Source organism: Miscanthus floridulus, chromosome 4 (genome assembly GCF_019320115.1).
Source record: "Miscanthus floridulus cultivar M001 chromosome 4, ASM1932011v1, whole genome shotgun sequence".
Classification (NCBI taxonomy): domain Eukaryota; kingdom Viridiplantae; phylum Streptophyta; class Magnoliopsida; order Poales; family Poaceae; genus Miscanthus; species Miscanthus floridulus.
The window spans coordinates 115,073,253-115,089,538 of record NC_089583.1 but is presented as its reverse complement, the minus strand read 5'-3'; the positions used below and the strand labels follow the sequence as shown (position 1 = coordinate 115,089,538).

General features: G+C 45.9%; 1 protein-coding gene and 1 pseudogene across 2 annotated transcripts; one reads left to right on the top strand and one right to left on the bottom strand.

Annotated features, from left to right (window-relative positions):
- The first annotated feature begins 2,789 nt into the window (after positions 1-2,789).
- On the top strand, positions 2,790-5,135 carry LOC136549144 (uncharacterized; annotated as a pseudogene).
- A 5,871-nt stretch (positions 5,136-11,006) lies between these two features.
- LOC136550424 (3-oxoacyl-[acyl-carrier-protein] synthase II, chloroplastic-like) lies at positions 11,007-15,645 on the bottom strand. 2 transcript variants are annotated; one of them, XR_010782277.1, is made up of 14 exons: positions 15,086-15,645; positions 14,294-14,499; positions 13,977-14,180; positions 13,753-13,863; positions 13,573-13,668; positions 13,462-13,507; positions 13,289-13,368; positions 13,059-13,127; positions 12,852-12,936; positions 12,596-12,750; positions 12,422-12,502; positions 11,669-11,728; positions 11,332-11,537; positions 11,007-11,292 (listed from the first exon to the last, which is right to left on the bottom strand). XR_010782277.1 is itself a non-coding variant. In XM_066541991.1 (13 exons), the coding sequence occupies exons 1-13, from the start codon at positions 15,264-15,266 to the stop codon at positions 11,421-11,423; spliced, it is 1,491 nt and encodes a 496-aa protein (XP_066398088.1). In that variant the 5' UTR covers positions 15,267-15,645; the 3' UTR covers positions 11,007-11,420. The 2 variants fall into 2 exon arrangements, 1 of the variants encoding a protein (XP_066398088.1); XM_066541991.1 differs by having other exon boundaries at positions 11,007-11,537.
- Positions 15,646-16,286: the final 641 nt, after the last annotated feature.

The window sequence follows — 16,286 nt, the reverse complement described above, 5'->3', positions numbered from 1 at the left end:
TCCCAAAGAACGAAATCCCGATCCGTTTTCCTGGAGCCAGGCTTGGCCAGGCGCAGGTTCCACTCCCATCACCTCCTTTCGCGTCCTCTTCACTTCCTCCGGTGCCGTGCCTTCTCCACCGTCGGCAACGAGCGCTGCCCTACCCCGCCGTCGTGAGCACCTTGCTCCACCTCTAGCCCTCTGCGCCCACCGCTGACCCTCGCGAGTCGTGCCCCCGAGTGCCCTGCCCCGCCGCCGCGAACACGGCCCTCCCCAACGGTGGCCGCGAGCGCGAACCATCCCCAACGCCGCACCCATGCACGTCCGCGCCGCCTCCGGTGGTCCCGCGCATGGTCGCGCCGCCCCCGGCAACCTCGCCGATGGATCTCGCGGATCCTGGAGGCTGGGATCGGTGCCGGTGTCAGGAGCGGCATTGCCGGGGGAGGGGTCGCGGGGCCTTGGGCGCCTGCACGTGGCAGCCACGGCGAGGAGGGCGTCCATTGCCGTGCTGCTGCCGACGACGGCCATGGCGGCAACCGGCACTGAGGACGATTTCGGCGGCTATAGGCGACGCGAGCAGGCCAGGGTTGTGCGCAAGGGCGAGGCGAAGTTGCGTGCAAGAGGAATAGGGCAGAGGTGGCGTTGCGACGACGAATTTCTCCGGCGCGTGGAGATTGCCGGCGGTGAAGCAGAAGATGCTACTTTAGCGACTGACAGCACATCTTCCTCTCTCTCTCTCTCTCTCTCTCTCTCTCTCGTTCTCTCGCGATTCTACAAAACAACTTGATCGTCTTTAAGCAAAGTTGTTCATCGATCTGAGATCTCTAACATTGATTAAAGGACCAACATAAAAAAACTTATTGGTTTCAAACATTTGAAGTTTTGAAAACAGGAAAAACATAACTGAAAACTAAATTCAGACTTGATAGAATGTGCTATAGGGGGTGAAGTTACCAGAAAGTAGATAAGGTGATTCTATCCAAGCCAAGTCAGGGAATCAAACACACCAATTCTAAACTAAGCTTAGGTAGTCCATGCAACCAAACAAGCGCATGTTGGTTTGATGGGACCAGAGCAAGCCTACCTAGGCTCCAATCCTAGTCAGGCTTCAGTGGAGACTGGGAACCAAACAGGCCCTGTGAACAAGAACAATAGCCTGCCTGGCTGCCATCCTCTCTGATCCATGCAGGTAGGTGTCCTAGGTTGCCCCAACCCAACCCAGTGGAGGCTACTGGCTAGGCCCTATCGTAGGCTCTGTAGATTGATCATGCTGCTCCTTGCCACCGTCCATTCGAACCAATCACATTGCTCTGTCCCTCTCCCAGTTTGGCCTTTGTATTGGAGATGAATTTACTCGCCCTTCTCGTCACTGGATTGGCATGTTTCAAGATCGCTGTCAATGCTTTCCGTCACTGGTTGACCTAGCACCGTACACCCACATATATACGGCCTTTCTTACGGCTTGCAAGCTGTTTATAATCAAAACAAACTAAAGTTATAAGCTAAATGACATGTTTCTCTGCAATTTTTTTAGCAACACTAGCTTCTCTCCGCTGCCTTTATTTGTACTAAAACGCAGAACTAGGTCCGACCTATCGTGTGTTCACCATCATGGTCGTTTGGATCCTCGTATTCGGGCTGAAGATATGAATAGATCGTTTGCCTGTCCTGTCTTTGCCAGCCTAAGCTTCAAAAACTCATGGTTAATGTGGCCTTTGTCTTTTGCTTGTTCAGCTCTGAAATCTGAATGAATGTAATGGGGCGCATAGGTATAGCTCTGAACATTGCAATTGCAACTTGCAAACAGGGGCGGAGCTATGTATACAGTTGTGGGTCCAGACACACCCACGGGGAAAGAAATAAAAAACAGTGATTATATTCAATTTTTATCATATAGCACGTACAGTTGTGGGTCCTGAAGTGTTTTTCAAGGTACCTATGTAAATTGATTTTGGTTGATGTATGAGATAACGCGACTTGTTTGATATGGCTCCTCAAGTGCTCCTCCGGACGAGTCAGTGCACTTGAGGATTGAGGAGCGTGCGTTCCTCCTTCAGACCCAACGACTCCGACTCTTCTACTATTTATTAGAAAACGGCTTTTCCCTCTAAAAGTGTTTTGTATAGCTCCTCTGTAGAAGTGGTTGTTGAAGCTGAAGCCATGACAAACAGACTCTATGACTCTAATTATTGTATGATGTTGTGATAAAATGTTGCATGAGATTGGCCAACTCATTGGGACTCTCAGACTCTCAGTGCAGTTTCATTCTCTCAGAAATAGTGGCAGCCGAGTTTTACAGTTTTACTAGGACGAAACTCACTCTCTCTCTCATCTTTAAAATTTTCTTTGCCGCCTCGTCCTTGACGTGTCAGTATGAAACATCCACTGGGACGGTTCTAGTTCCGACGCACTCATCATATAGCCTTACCGTTATAGTGCATAGCTGAGGCCCGACTCCTGAGGAGACGAAGGTCTTTAGATTGGGGTTAGGAATTAGTATTTGACATGGTAGTATTTTTATTTGTATTTGACAATTATTGTTCAATTATGGTCTAATTAGGCTCAAAAGATTCGTCTCGTAATTTACAATCAAACTATGTAATTAGTTATTTTTTTATCTACATTTAATACTCCATGTATGTGTTTAAAGATTTGATGTGATGAAGAGAGAGTGAAAAAACTTGCAATCTAAACAAGGCTGAAGCCTGATCAGTGATCACAGCGCTTACGATGACAAGCTACTCATCCAGGCACAGACTAGACTAGCCGCAACTCCTTGCCCTGCTTTCTCCTCCTCTTTCAGGAACAACAGCACAAACCAAGAAGAACAACCACACCTCTCAGCTGGGGCTTGGCTTACATTAGCAGCCTTGTGAAGCATCTGAGCTCCTCATCATCATCCACAGCAAGATCTATCCCAAGATCATCACCGATCAACACCATGACCAATAATACCATACCACACGATCATCGTCGTCGTCGTCGTCGGCTGCGGCCGCATCATCAGGAGATGGATCGGCTGCAAGGCTTGGCTGTGAAGCCGCAGCCGAAGAGGCAGGCGAGGAGGAGGACGCACACGAGCCGGCTGCAGGGTTTACAATTTCGGTGAAATATCGCCTTTTTCACTGAGGTCCGAATTTTTTTTTATCGGTCAAAATTTTTCGGTTAAATTCATCTTTCACTCTAAAATTACACCAAACCATACTAAAATGACCCTCCATATCATCTAGTCTTATCAAAGCCCTAAATTTCTTCAAATTTATTTAATTTTCTCACTCACACATTGGACGCCATTAGTATATGCAGCTCGCCCATCATCAGCACACTGTATTACCGCGGCTCTACTTCTGTGATATATTATGTTATTTCGTCGATGTTATATAAATTTATGATGGATGATGGATTATAGAGTTTTTCTAGTGAAATGATGCCAAATTTGTTTAAAACTCAATTTAAATTTATTTAAATTTGAACCGATATTTCCGAAATTTCGTATTTATCGCTGGGACCGAATTTTTTTTCTTACCGATATTGTAAACCGCCCGGCCGTACCAGGAGAGGCTGCTCAACATGGCGGAGGCGCGGCGGGAGATCGTCACCGCCCTCAAGATCCACCGGGCCAGCAGCACGAGGCAGCAGCAGCAATCCACGTACCAGCATCATCACGAGCCGCCGCCGCCGCTGCGTCAAGCACTGTTGCAGCAGCTCCAACAACAACAACAACAACAGCAAGAAGAGCAGCAGCAGGTGCAAGTAGTGGCGTTTCAGGATCGAAGCCAAGCGGCGGCTGACGAAGAAGCATATCTGGCGCATACGACGATGAGCTACGCCGCCGCCTCCTTCGCCAATCCGTTGTGCAACTCTCCACTTGCGCACTGGATTGCTGCCGCCAGTAGCTACTGCTCACCACCCGTTCTTCCTTGTGATCTCACGCCACCTGAACTGCCACTACCCACTGCCGCCATGGGGGGATTGGTGGAGTTGGAGCACTACCACCAATACCAAGGCGGCTTGGAGCGTTTGGTTCACAGCTTGCTGTCAGGAACCCTCAGGAAATATTATGAGTTGGGCCGATCAAGGAGCGTGAACTGGACCTGGGCCAAGTGAAGGCAACGACTGGGCTTGTCAGCAGGCCAAGGAGCAAAGCAACTCTTCATAAAAGGATGGCCATCAGCATGGAGAAGGGCATCAAGGAACCAGACGGCCAACCGGCGGCGAGCTCACGCTCGAGGCGAGCTTAGGCTAGATTGCTACCCTTTATCCTTATCCATCTTCCATGTACTGGTTCTCTGTACCTAGGCTCTTCTAGAACCTTCTATTGTACTGTGATTTTGAGTTGTGAGATCTACTCGAGTTGAGGTTCGTGACACTTGCCTGCACAGCCGCTAGGACTGAACCTTAGCTTCCAAGGTTTTGGTGTCTCTGTGGACGATGGTGCCAAGGACGACTGTGAAGATCTGCTTGGCCTTCCATTGACCCAACCATCACCGGCAGCCTCGTACTCGTACTCACCTCCGGCAATAGAGACGGCGACCACCCATGCCTGAGGTCATGGATCACCGTCACCGGCGCTCAGTGCAACAGATGCAGAGAACGAGAAGCACTCGGTGATCGACGCGCCAGCAGCAGCGGCGTTGGTCCCGGTGCTGCTGGACGGCGGGGAGATGATGGCGCAGCAGGCATCGACCGGCGGCGAGATTCAGGGCGTGGAATGCAGCGAGGCGGCGGCCGCGGACGTGGCCGCGTGGTGGAGCAAGATCTTCGAGAGCGGGCAACGCGCGCCCCCAAACGCGGAGGACGTGGCGGCGGCCACGGCGGCCGGTTTGCCGGCGGATTGGCGGTGGCTTTGTGGCGACGATGATGTCGGTGCCGCCGAGCAAGGAGCGGTCACGGGGGGCATCCTGGCGACGATGATGCATGTCGACGACGGCGACTACTACAGCTGCTGCTACGAGGGGGATCGCAGTCGCAGCGACGGCGGCGAAGACGTCACCTTGACGTGGTAAGAGTAAGACCACGTGAGTTCATTCCTATGATATGATGATGAATTGCGACATGCATTTCATCTGCTTGTTCTTTGAAAAAAAAAAATCAGCATGGACGGCATCGGCGACGACGTTGAAGGGTGGGATGGAGAATGGTTCTCATGCTCTTGATTAACTGCACGATCGATCATGTCTACGTCGACGACCGTGCATTTCTGTACACCCAACTCGAGGTGTTTATGTATGTGATTTGATTTCGATATAAAAACGTGATGCTCAAATGAATTAGATTGCTCGTAATTGGCATATGAACTAGCGGGAGCCAATTCCATCGTGCTGTATCCTTTGTGTGACTTGTTCTTCACCTTGTTCATCATATGTGCAAGAAATAAGCCTACACTGTTTACACATGGCACAGCCCAAATAAGCAAAAAAAAAAAAAAAGACAAAAAGACAAAAACAAAGCCCAGAATTGTCAATTTTCGGCAGCAAGGGCAGGAAATCAGGAATCAAATACCAGATTCAACTAGAGTGATGCTACGCTTTTATCAATCTTTTTTTTTGAATAATCAGGCAAACTTTATTGATTCGATAAAATAGTTGCATCGTTTACAAGCAATTGTAGGATAGAATTAGGGGGTCATCTACCCATACAAAAGAACTCTTATCTAACAAAGCTTGCCTTGCTAATTCATGAGCTCATCGTTTACAAGCAATTGTAGGATAGAATTAGGGGGTCATCTACCCATACAAAAGAACTCTTATCTAACAAAGCTTGCCTTGCTAATTCATGAGCTACTAAATTGCAATCCCTATTACAATGACTAATAGATATAGCAGAAAAATCCATCCAGTGTTGGCAACATTCATCATAGATAGGGGCTGCTGCCGTGGCTGAGAAACCTCCTTCATTCATCGTGGTCACAACTTCCATGCAATCAACTTGTATTTCCGCTCAGTTGCAACCAATCTCTTGAGCCAGCAAGAGACCATCCCTCAGGGCAAATGCTTCTGCCATAGCCGCATCCACCACATGCGGGATGTAGCTATGTGCCGCAGCAATAAATCCCCCCCCCCCCCCGCGCATCTCTAATTACTGCACCCGTGCTTCCTACCCCCACTGCTGCATCATAGGAAGCATCAACATTGATCATTAGAAAACCTTATGCAGGTTTCTTCCTGTTGTTGTTCATCACCGCTGATTTCTTTGATGCTAGAGCATAGTTTGTAGAGATAGCAACAATTGAAACGGCCGACCTTGGCGGGTTCTGAATTTCCTCTCCATGAACGACTTGTCTTCGCTGCCACCAAATGTACCAACATCATGTAAGTATAAGTTCTACAACACCAACATTTGATAGTCCCGTGGGCAAACCCCGCCTGCCAATAATATCTTGGATCAGCACTGAACCTGATCTATCAACTGATAGCAGTTTTTCAATCACATCCCATATACCAAGGGCGCCCCATACTTCCCTCGCTCGGTTACATGAGAACAAAGCATGTTTTATATCCTCTGCACCCGTCTGACACATTGGACAATTTCCAGTGTTGGATATATGCTTGTTCGCCAGGATCATCAAACATGGAATGCATCCATGAAGCACTCGCCAAGCAAATATTTTGATCTTGCTCGGTATTGACAATTTCCAAAGCTCTTTCCATACTGAGCTTGAGCTTGTGCCACCTGAAACAACAGCAATATTTCTATCACCGTACTTCTGGTTCCACTGGCAATGGTAGGTCGATTTAACGGAAAACAATCCATTCCGATTATGATGCTAGGCTACCACATCCTCACGCCCATTATAGATCGGGATTTGGAGGATACGATGAACATCAACCGACCAAAATAAAGAACTAATCAGGTGTATATCCCATCGTCTATCAATTGGACTAATTAGCTCGTCAACCATGGATACCAGAATATTACCTCTTGGTGTGAGCACCTTCATATTGTGGCTACTGGGAATCCAATGATCATTCCAAATATTAATTTGTGAGCCATCCCCGACATGCCAAATATAGCCCTGTTTAAAACATTCTAGGCCCGCCATCACACTTTGCCAAGTGTATGAGCTGCCACTTTTCATTCTCGCTTGGAGGAGTTTTCCATCTGGATAATACTTCGCCCTCAACACTCTTGCACATAACGAGTCAGGCTCACTGAGAAGCCTCCAGACCTGTTTTGCAATCTTATTTTTACTATTACAAATTAAAAGCCTAGACGTAGCCTCCATGTTATAATTGTCATCAGGCACGCAAGAAAAAAAGATAAATAATAGAAATTCTTATAATAATCAGAAACATCTGTTTTTTATTTGGTAGACTTTAATCATCGTTGCCAACAATAACAATTGAATCTATTGTATTTTATAAAAAATATGCACCTCTACATTATGAAAAAATATAAAATAACTCCCTATATTTATCCACCAGTGTCATTATAAAAGATAATTTAAAAAAATCCCTATTTACATCTAAATCCATCTTTACTGTTATGAAAGATAATACAAAATAACTCCATACTTTTTTATATAAATTACTTGTTATTAAATATAATTTAAAATAACCAACAAAATCTGCATTTAAATTAATATAATTAAAAATAACCACCCAAATTACACACATATACCACTATGAAGGATAATGAAAAAATAATCCTCAGTTTAGATCTAATTTACGCACATACATCATTATGGAATATAATTTGAAGTAATATCTTCAATTTGTATCTAAGTTTTCCATCTACGCCGTCATAAAAACTGCCTAAAATACTCCTGAAATATACTTATAAAGACTAATACAAGCTATATGTAAAATATTACTGTATATGCAACTTAATTTGTATAAAGTAAATTGTCTGCCTTTCCATCAACTTAGGGCATGTTTGGTTCTGAACCAAGCAACCTTGACTAGCACAGGCACTCATCTCAGGGGACCGATTTTGAGCACCTGGGGCTGAAATTGATGCTTGAAGATGAATCTGTCTGGGAGGCTCTAAACCAAACAGGCCCTTAAATTTAAGGTTGAATTGATCTGTGTATGCAACTCAATACACAGAACACCCAAAATAGTCACAGAATGTCGAGTTCCCTCTGTGCCACTCAAAATAGTCCTCCTCAAGGGACTATTCACCATACAATACCTCTTCATTGACACCAATAATGATCAAACATTGGAAATGGAGCTTGCTCAAAATTAGATAAGTTTAACTTGGGACATATAAAGTAACCTAACGATTTTGAAGATTAAGTAACTTAATGATTTGATACGGAATGAACAACTTAGAATGTACTTGATGGAGATAATACATGGACTGTATGTTGAAGCACAAAAATTACAAGATGTCTTCTCTTCTCTTGCAGTGAACTCCAATAGAATAGTTACTCAGGCAATACATAGCAGGCAGGTAGAACAGTCTCTTGGAAACAAAGCACCAAAGATTATTCAGAACACATTACGGATGATAGTACCATTGCACACGTGATATATATCTCGACTTGTGCGTCTTCATTTGAAGTTTAACTTCACCATTTCTGCTGCCACTGTAATTGCCACCATGCATAGCTGGTGTTAGTGTTACCTCCGATGTCCGATCCATGGCTGACAGTTATATCATCGTCGTCCATGGCAATAGTTTCCAAGAACCTTGCAACACAGAAACTGCCGGAGCCAAGGTTGACAAGTTTGAGGGTATCCGCATTCCAGCCACCCCCTCGGGCGGCCGCGGGTCAAATTACTTGCAGTCCCCTACAAGCTGTGGTGAGGATACTTCATCTTCGTGTGAATTGAGAATTGAGATTCATGGTTGAACTTTGAATTGTTTTGTTAACTGAATAATGCAGTTGGTTATCGGTAGGCGTGTACAGTGTACTTTCCATAATAATAATAACACGCGCGATATGCTTCTGAATCTTATTTGTTTGCAGGCAGAAATATGTAGTCAGTGGAATTGAAGCATGCATATAAGATGAATCAAGCATGCATCGCCTTTATTATCCACCATGGACGGCATGGACAGGATGGTAAGCAGCTCCATCAAATCTCGAATGCATCTTTTCCAGTCCAGTTTGTCTAAAAAAGAACAGTTCGTCCCCTAGTCGCCATCAACGCCCATGAGCATATCTGAAGAGATGGATCATGGGCTCATGGCCTTTATTATCCACCATGGAGAGCCAGGCATGTAGCTACCACGATTTGTTTCAGAAAACAGAAATCCCCCCCCCCCCCCCCCCCCCCCCCCCCCCCCCCCCCCACCCCACAAATGCCATGCGATTCGTAAGCTCTGTAGAGTGTAGACTATCAAGTACCACAGCACTGATGCACAAATTCTCCTTATCATCCGACTTGCCTGGGTGGACTAGGCGTAATTGATCTGCGTTTCTTTGGGTATGCCCTCCGTCTACGTTGGGAGTGGCTGCGCAGAGCAGAGCCTGAACGCTGCAGGGTCAAGCTCCCGGCCCGCCTTGAGAAGCCGGTCGCTGCCATGGCCTCGATCAGTATGGCAGTCGTTCATGGCGATGGCGATGGCGGGGCGGCGCTGTTCTGGACGGACAATTGGTTGTCGGTTGGGCCTCTATGCCGTTTCGTTCCTCAGCTGTTCGCAGCAATGTCCAGGGTGGGTCGCAGAAGGACGATCAAGGAAGCAATGGACCAAAACCGGTGGGCACGGGACTTTGCCGGTGCGCTCACAACTCAGGTCCTCTGCCAGTACCTCCAGGTCTGGGAACTCACCCGGGGAGTAACACTGAACCCGCTGCAATCGGATCGCTTTGTTTGGAAGTGGTCCAACGATGGAAGGTACTCGGCCTCGTCGACATACATAGCATTCTTTGCCGTCTCCAGATCGCTGCTCGGGGCAAAGGAGCTCTGGAGAACTAAGGCGCCGCCGCGAGTGAAGTTCTTCTGCTGGCTTGCGCTGCACAATCGCTTATGGACTGCAGAGAGGCCGAAGAGACATGGACTGCAAGACGGCGATGAATGCGCTCTTTGCGCTCAAGCTACAGAAACTGTGGGTCATCTTCTCCTGGGTTGCGTTGTCGCAAGGGAGCTTTGGGTCTCCTTGCTGTTGCCGATCGGCTTGGCGTCGCTCGTACCTGAACACGACGAGCCAATCGCTGAGTGGTGGTTGCGCCAGCGTGAGCGTGTTGACTCCGCTGCCCGCCCGATGTTTGATTCCATGTTCCTGCTTATCGCCTGGAGCTTATGGAAAGAGAGGAACAGTGTGACCTTTGGGAGGGCACCGGCCAGGAACACCACGGAACTGCGGCAAGCGGTTGCAAGCGAAGCTGAAGATTGGAGGGTCGCGGCCGGTTTCTCGCCGCTCGCTGTGCCTTCGGCACTTGGTCGCCTCTTTCAGGTGTAATGTAATTACAACGCTCGTGTATCCAGTAGATAGGTGCTTGGTGTTCGGTATTGGCCACTCGCCACTACCGCGAAGAACTCTGCAACATTTGGTTACTTCCCTCTTATAATGAAAAACGGGTTGAACACCCGATCTAGAAAAAAAAAATCTCCTTATCATGGTTCATGAAAGCAATTAAGCTCACTGGCATAGCATTATTGAATTGTCTTCAAGTTCCTTTGGAACATTTCATCACCTTTTTTTGTGCTAAAGTGAATTCGCGTTTTCACAACGACTTCAACTTGCCCGTTATCCACCTCTCCTGTAAAAGGTAGATTCTATTTTTTTTTTTTTTTTTTTTTTGCGAGAGTAAAAGGTAGATTCTAGATTACCTTACTTTAGTCCCTACCATTTATATGGGATTTTGATCATACGTTCCCTAAATTATATATTTGTCGTCAGCCTAAGTGCCCAGCCTTCTAGGCAGCTGCTCAGCTCAGCAACAATAAACTCACTACGCGTACTGCCAGGCTAGCTGGCCTTACTTGCTGGTTGCTGCTCCCTGGGGGCAAGCTCATCCGCTCGTGGTACACAGATGACTAAAGGCCGAACAGCGTGGCCATTTACAAATCTTTAATAACTCAGTTAGGAACAGCAGAAAAGCAAAGCAACCAAAGTGAAAACGTCCAGCGATGTTTACGGTGGAACCAGCAATTCATGGCTAATAACGATATTGTTGACAACATCAATTACAACATAAAATCCCATCACCTCCACAGGGAAGAGGATTAGCTACGGGGCTACTCCAAATCTAGGAAATAGTACTGACAATGGGCAGGTATGGTGAAGGCGAAAACACTGGCCCAGACACGGTAAGTTCTTTGATAGTTACCATATATTTGCAACTTTGTGATATAGATGAAACATGTAGGGGGGCTGATGTTTTGTTCGCTCAAATGTGTGTGCCATAGTATTATACCCTCAGTTTGGACCTCCATGTAATATGTGTGGTGCGGAGGAAGTTGCAGAGTCCACTTGTCTTCTATGTGGAGTTCCAGATATATGAAGCCATTTGGACGATGAGAAAGCTGGCAGTTCGTCGGTCATGTTCACTTAAAGGGGGCAAAGAGAATTGATGAGTTGTGCCCACCAAATCCGAATGAGTTGGATAACGCCACCTTCACTTCACATCTCTCCTTCTGTGATCCTACCAAGACGCCCACATCCTGTATCAAGATCAGCATTAAAACACCATTCAACTTATAGATTTTGCTCTTTCATTCATATCTAGCTTATTTAGTAGAAGTAGAAAGAAGGTAAAAATGGAATTGGATCATGCATCACAAAAGGAACTTACCACAGTGTCCTCAGGATTTTCTAAATTCAAATTTGGATGGACCCAACCAGTTCTTATAGCCTGCAATGAACAACAAAGAAGAATTTCCCATGATGAGCCGGTTTTGCATTGAAACCGATAGCAAAACACATGCTCTGGTAACAACAAAGAATGAGATAGTTCACGGCTACATGAGAATGAAACCCAAATGCCAATGTTCATTGCGAAAGAATAACTGCTTCAATATCATATTGAGTATACTTGGTCTAGGATAATTGGAGTTATATCCAAACAAAAAGTGCCTAATCTTCCAGGAAACTGGGTGGTGCAAAATCTGTTGCTTGAAGATAAATAAATGAAAGAAAGATAAAGATACATGTATCTGTACATAATTTCAGCCAGAGGACCACAACATAATCTAGAAAAAAGGCAGATGTAGCTAAATTTCATTATAGAATAACTTAGCTTCAGTGCCACTATGTTCAATAAATATTTCATTGAGACATTGGAGGGTAATACTGTGTGATGTGATTACTTTTCAAAAGAAAAGTAATAGGGTATGTGCTGAATTTTTCAGTTACAGAGTTCATGTCTTCCAATAAATTACTAATTGCACTGGAAATTCACTATATTGGACATACAGAAAGATACAATGAACATGGACAATTCAATGCCATAAATGCATAGTTCATATTCAGTGAAGTAAATTTTGTATTGTTAATAGAATAATGCCAAGTAAATATGTTCCCTGTAAGAGTACTAAGAATTCCTTACTTGTACAGAAGCAACTGCTTCTATTCCACCAGCTGCTCCTATAAGATGCCCAGTCATTGATTTGGTCGAGTTCACCCTCAGCTTCATAACAGAAAAAAGGGATTTAGATGGTTCACAATATGATGGTTTGCAATATAAATTTTGATGTAGAATTGCTTGCATCAGGTGGCATACTTGAGGGTTCTGGCGAAAACAGCGCACGATAGCCTCATACTCCTTCAAGTCACCTGCTTGTGTAGACGTTGCATGGGCATTCACGTAGTTGATTTCTTCCCTTGCTACCCCTGCATCAGCTAGTGCCTTTTCGATGCAGAGAGTAATCCCTCTTCCTGATAATTAATTAGTGAAAAGGCTACATCAGACGGCCTCAATAGATTTAGGTAGGAAAAGAACAGGAAAGGGCATGGCGGAATCAAGATATACACTTCACCTTCAGGATGTGGCTCAGTCATGTGGTAAGCATCACATGTGAAGCTTCCACCAAGAAATTCAGCATATATTGTTGCACCTCTTTCCTGGAGAAGGTGCACAGATCTCAGGAGGCAGTAATGTTTGAACATAATCACAAGCCATTGAACTGGAAACAAGCAGCTGAAAGATCTATAAAGAGGGGCAACTGAAATTGCATGTTTAAAACCTTGGCGTGCTCAAGTTCTTCCAATACGAGGACACCAGCCCCTTCCCCCATAACAAAACCATCACGGCCCTGTAACATAAAGATCAAATATCTCACTCTAGTACAACAAATGGACCAAGCTGGTAAGTTAATTAAACCAACAAGGTGCTGATGTGCTTGTACTAGATGATGATAATTACTTATCCAGCAAAATGTTGTCATAATAGGGTTGCACAATAAAAGATACTAACCGTGTCCCATGGTCGAGAAGCTTTCGTTGGGTCACTGTTCCTCTGTGAAAGTGCTCTGCAGGCCACAAAACCTCCCAATCCTGCATGTCATAGTCAAAACACTTGAAACTGCAAAGAAGAAGACAAACTGTGGAAAACTGGAGGCAGAAGAACGAGGAATTGGGGCCACAAACCGATTGGGATAAGAGGTGCATCAGAACCACCACAGAGCATAACGTCCTGAAAGATGGTCGTAAATAAAAGGTTACTTTTCAAAGAGAACATGGAAGGTTGAAGTTACTTACAGCTTCGCCTCTTCGGATGTGGTTTGCTGCATTAAGGATACAGAAGTTACTGGTAGCACAAGCTGTGGAAATAGAATAGTTTGGTCCCATCCATCCCTGTAAGTCACAGAAAGTATGAGCTGTGGTAGTCACTGTTATCTAAATAGAAAATTATAAAAAAAGAATCAGATCATGTCACACCAGATCCATTGCAAGGATTGCAGAGCCCATATTCGTAGTTGCAAAAGGAACACAAAATGGGTTCATTTTCTTGTAAGACACCCTCAGTGCTTCAATTGCATCATTAAAAACCTGCTTGACAGTCCATCATAAGCTTGTATTAGGACATAGGAAACATGTTCCATGGATAGTTGGAATCCATAGAGATATACAACTAAATATTAATATACTGTGAGAATACAAACCTTCATGCCGCCCATTGCAGAACCAATGAGAACCCCACACCTGGTTTTGTCCAACTCATTCCTCAGTTCTTCGGTGAGTCCACCATTTTCTAATGCCTTCTTTCCAGCAGTTATCAGATATAGCATAAACTTGTCCATCCGCTTTGCAAGTTTAGGTGCAACCCAACCATCAGTAGAAAAGGATTTTATCTCTCCTGCAATTCTCTGTATTAAAGTCCAAATATCAATCACTGCATGGTAACATTTGACCAAATTGCAAAACCAGCCTGAGCACCACTTCCAAAAAGATTGAAGGTAAATCATGTGCTCTGTATTACCGTGGGGAAGTTGGAACAGTCAAACCTCTCAATCTCACTTATTCCGCTAACACCATCAAGAAGATTGTTGTAAAACACGTCAGGATCATGGCCCAATGGTGTCACTACACCCATGCCAGTGACAACCACCCTCCTTTGTTTGATATCGGGTTTCTTCTTTTCAATGACAGTTCTTTCAGCTTGTAAGGCAACAGCCATAGCCATTCCTGCAAACCACAACCAATTTGTTGAGACCCTTGTCAGCTTGAGTGACAAACAAAATGCAGCCTGAAGAGGGTGAACAAACATGCACACTGGACAAAACTAGATAAATTGTTTGCTTGATGCAAGATGGGCCATGGCAAATGTGACCCCTAACTCTTTGATTTATTTTCAGCGTTTTGGAGTCTTCCAAACGCACCTTTAATATTTTATATTAGCAATGAGAAAAACCGATTCTATCTGGATTCTCAAGTCAAACTTGAAAGAAAATGATGTTGAAGACACAAGTTCAGCAGCAGCCACAAGCGAATGCATCCCAAGCAGAAGCAGGGGAACCTAAAACCCACGCAGACTAAACTACTACTAGTCACTACACAAGATCCTCAGGACAATCCAGAGAATAATCGTCGTCCTGCAGACGCATTACGCAGCGTATGACGCCCGAAACAGGATAAAAATCGCACATTTACCCTGGGCGATACTACCGATGCTGAGAAACTACACTAGGATTCGTACGTATGTGCATGCAAGGATCCAACAAAGCGAACAAAGGACATGAGACAACCAAATGCTGAGTGTATCTCGTCTCACCAGAGCGCGCCAAGCCGCGGCGCCGCGCGCCGAGGCGGCGGCGATGGCCGAGCATGACGCCGCCCCCAGCGCCGCTTCCGGCGGGGCAGCAATGCTTCTGCTTGTACTCTTCGGCGTCGCATGCCGCAGACAAGCACGCGGCGACGAGCCACGTGCAGAGTGGGCCTGCCACGGCCGCCATTGCCCGTCCCCGCGGTTGTGTGGACGCCGCCCCTCCCGCTCACCGCCTGATGGATCTCTCCCACCGTACGGAGCCGCACGAGGGAGTCGGATTTCGCGGAGTGGGCACCGGGGGCGCGCCCCTGTCCAAGAACGGCGGAGGCCAAGGACCTGGGATGGGAGCACGACGAGATGCGGGAGGCGGCCGCGCGATGGCTGGCTCGGGGCCGAAGAAACGAACGAGGAGCGGGAATGGAGCACGAGAGGAGGAGGCGCGTCGATCTCACGAGGAAAGGAGGTGGCTTGCGCGCATCGAAGGGGTGTGGGCGGGAGCCGCCATTGGCAGTGCCAAGTGCTCGACGGGAGGAGTGGAGGGACGGGGACGACTGGAGGAGGAGGGGGTTGGGGAGTTTAATATAGTAGGAGGAGAAAATTGGGAAATTTTTGGTGGATTTTAAAAATCTACGGAGTATTTTGTTGTAAATCCTTTTCCACTGTTCCTCTCAACATTTTTGTCCCTTTTGAGCCCTATAGTTTTTTTATACCTAAGATGGGGCCCATTTGATTTGGTTTTGAGGTGTTTAGATTTAGAATCAGAGAGACCAGTTACTCAACCCAAGCTAGTGGGGATGATGGGCTCATAAAAATGGAATAATGGGGTTTCGTAGAGGGGCAGGGGCTTGAGGGTTTGTTTTCTCTTGACTAAATTTTTTATTCCATTGTCTTTGGTTTAGGTTTGGTTGGTGAGACTAGAGAGAGAATGTGGAGTTGTTGGCGTGCATGTGTAGGAGAGAGATGGGAACCTTTTTGTTTTCTTTTGTTTTATTTAAGTATTCATTTTGGAGGGAGGGTGAATGAATGAAACCAAAGCATTTTGGCTAGTCTCGCACAAGAGATTTGTGGTGAGAAGAGATTGGAGTTCGAGGCAAGGAAAGTAGAAGGGCACCAAAATATGCTTGGGTCACCCGGTGGGACCGCCAAAATAATATATAGTATTTGTTTTTTTGGACACCACTTTTGTGTGAAAAAATTTGAGGTCCAT

Coding starts and splice junctions, on each gene's coding strand:
- LOC136550424 (XM_066541991.1), bottom strand. CDS start 15,266: ATGGCGGCCGTGGCAGGCCCACTCTGCACGTGGCTCGTCGCCGCGTGC. Junction 12,751..12,851: donor GACTGAGCCACATCCTGAAG/GTGAAGTGTATA, acceptor ATTAATTATCAG/GAAGAGGGATTACTCTCTGC. Junction 12,503..12,595: donor GTTTTCGCCAGAACCCTCAA/GTATGCCACCTG, acceptor TCTGTTATGAAG/CTGAGGGTGAACTCGACCAA.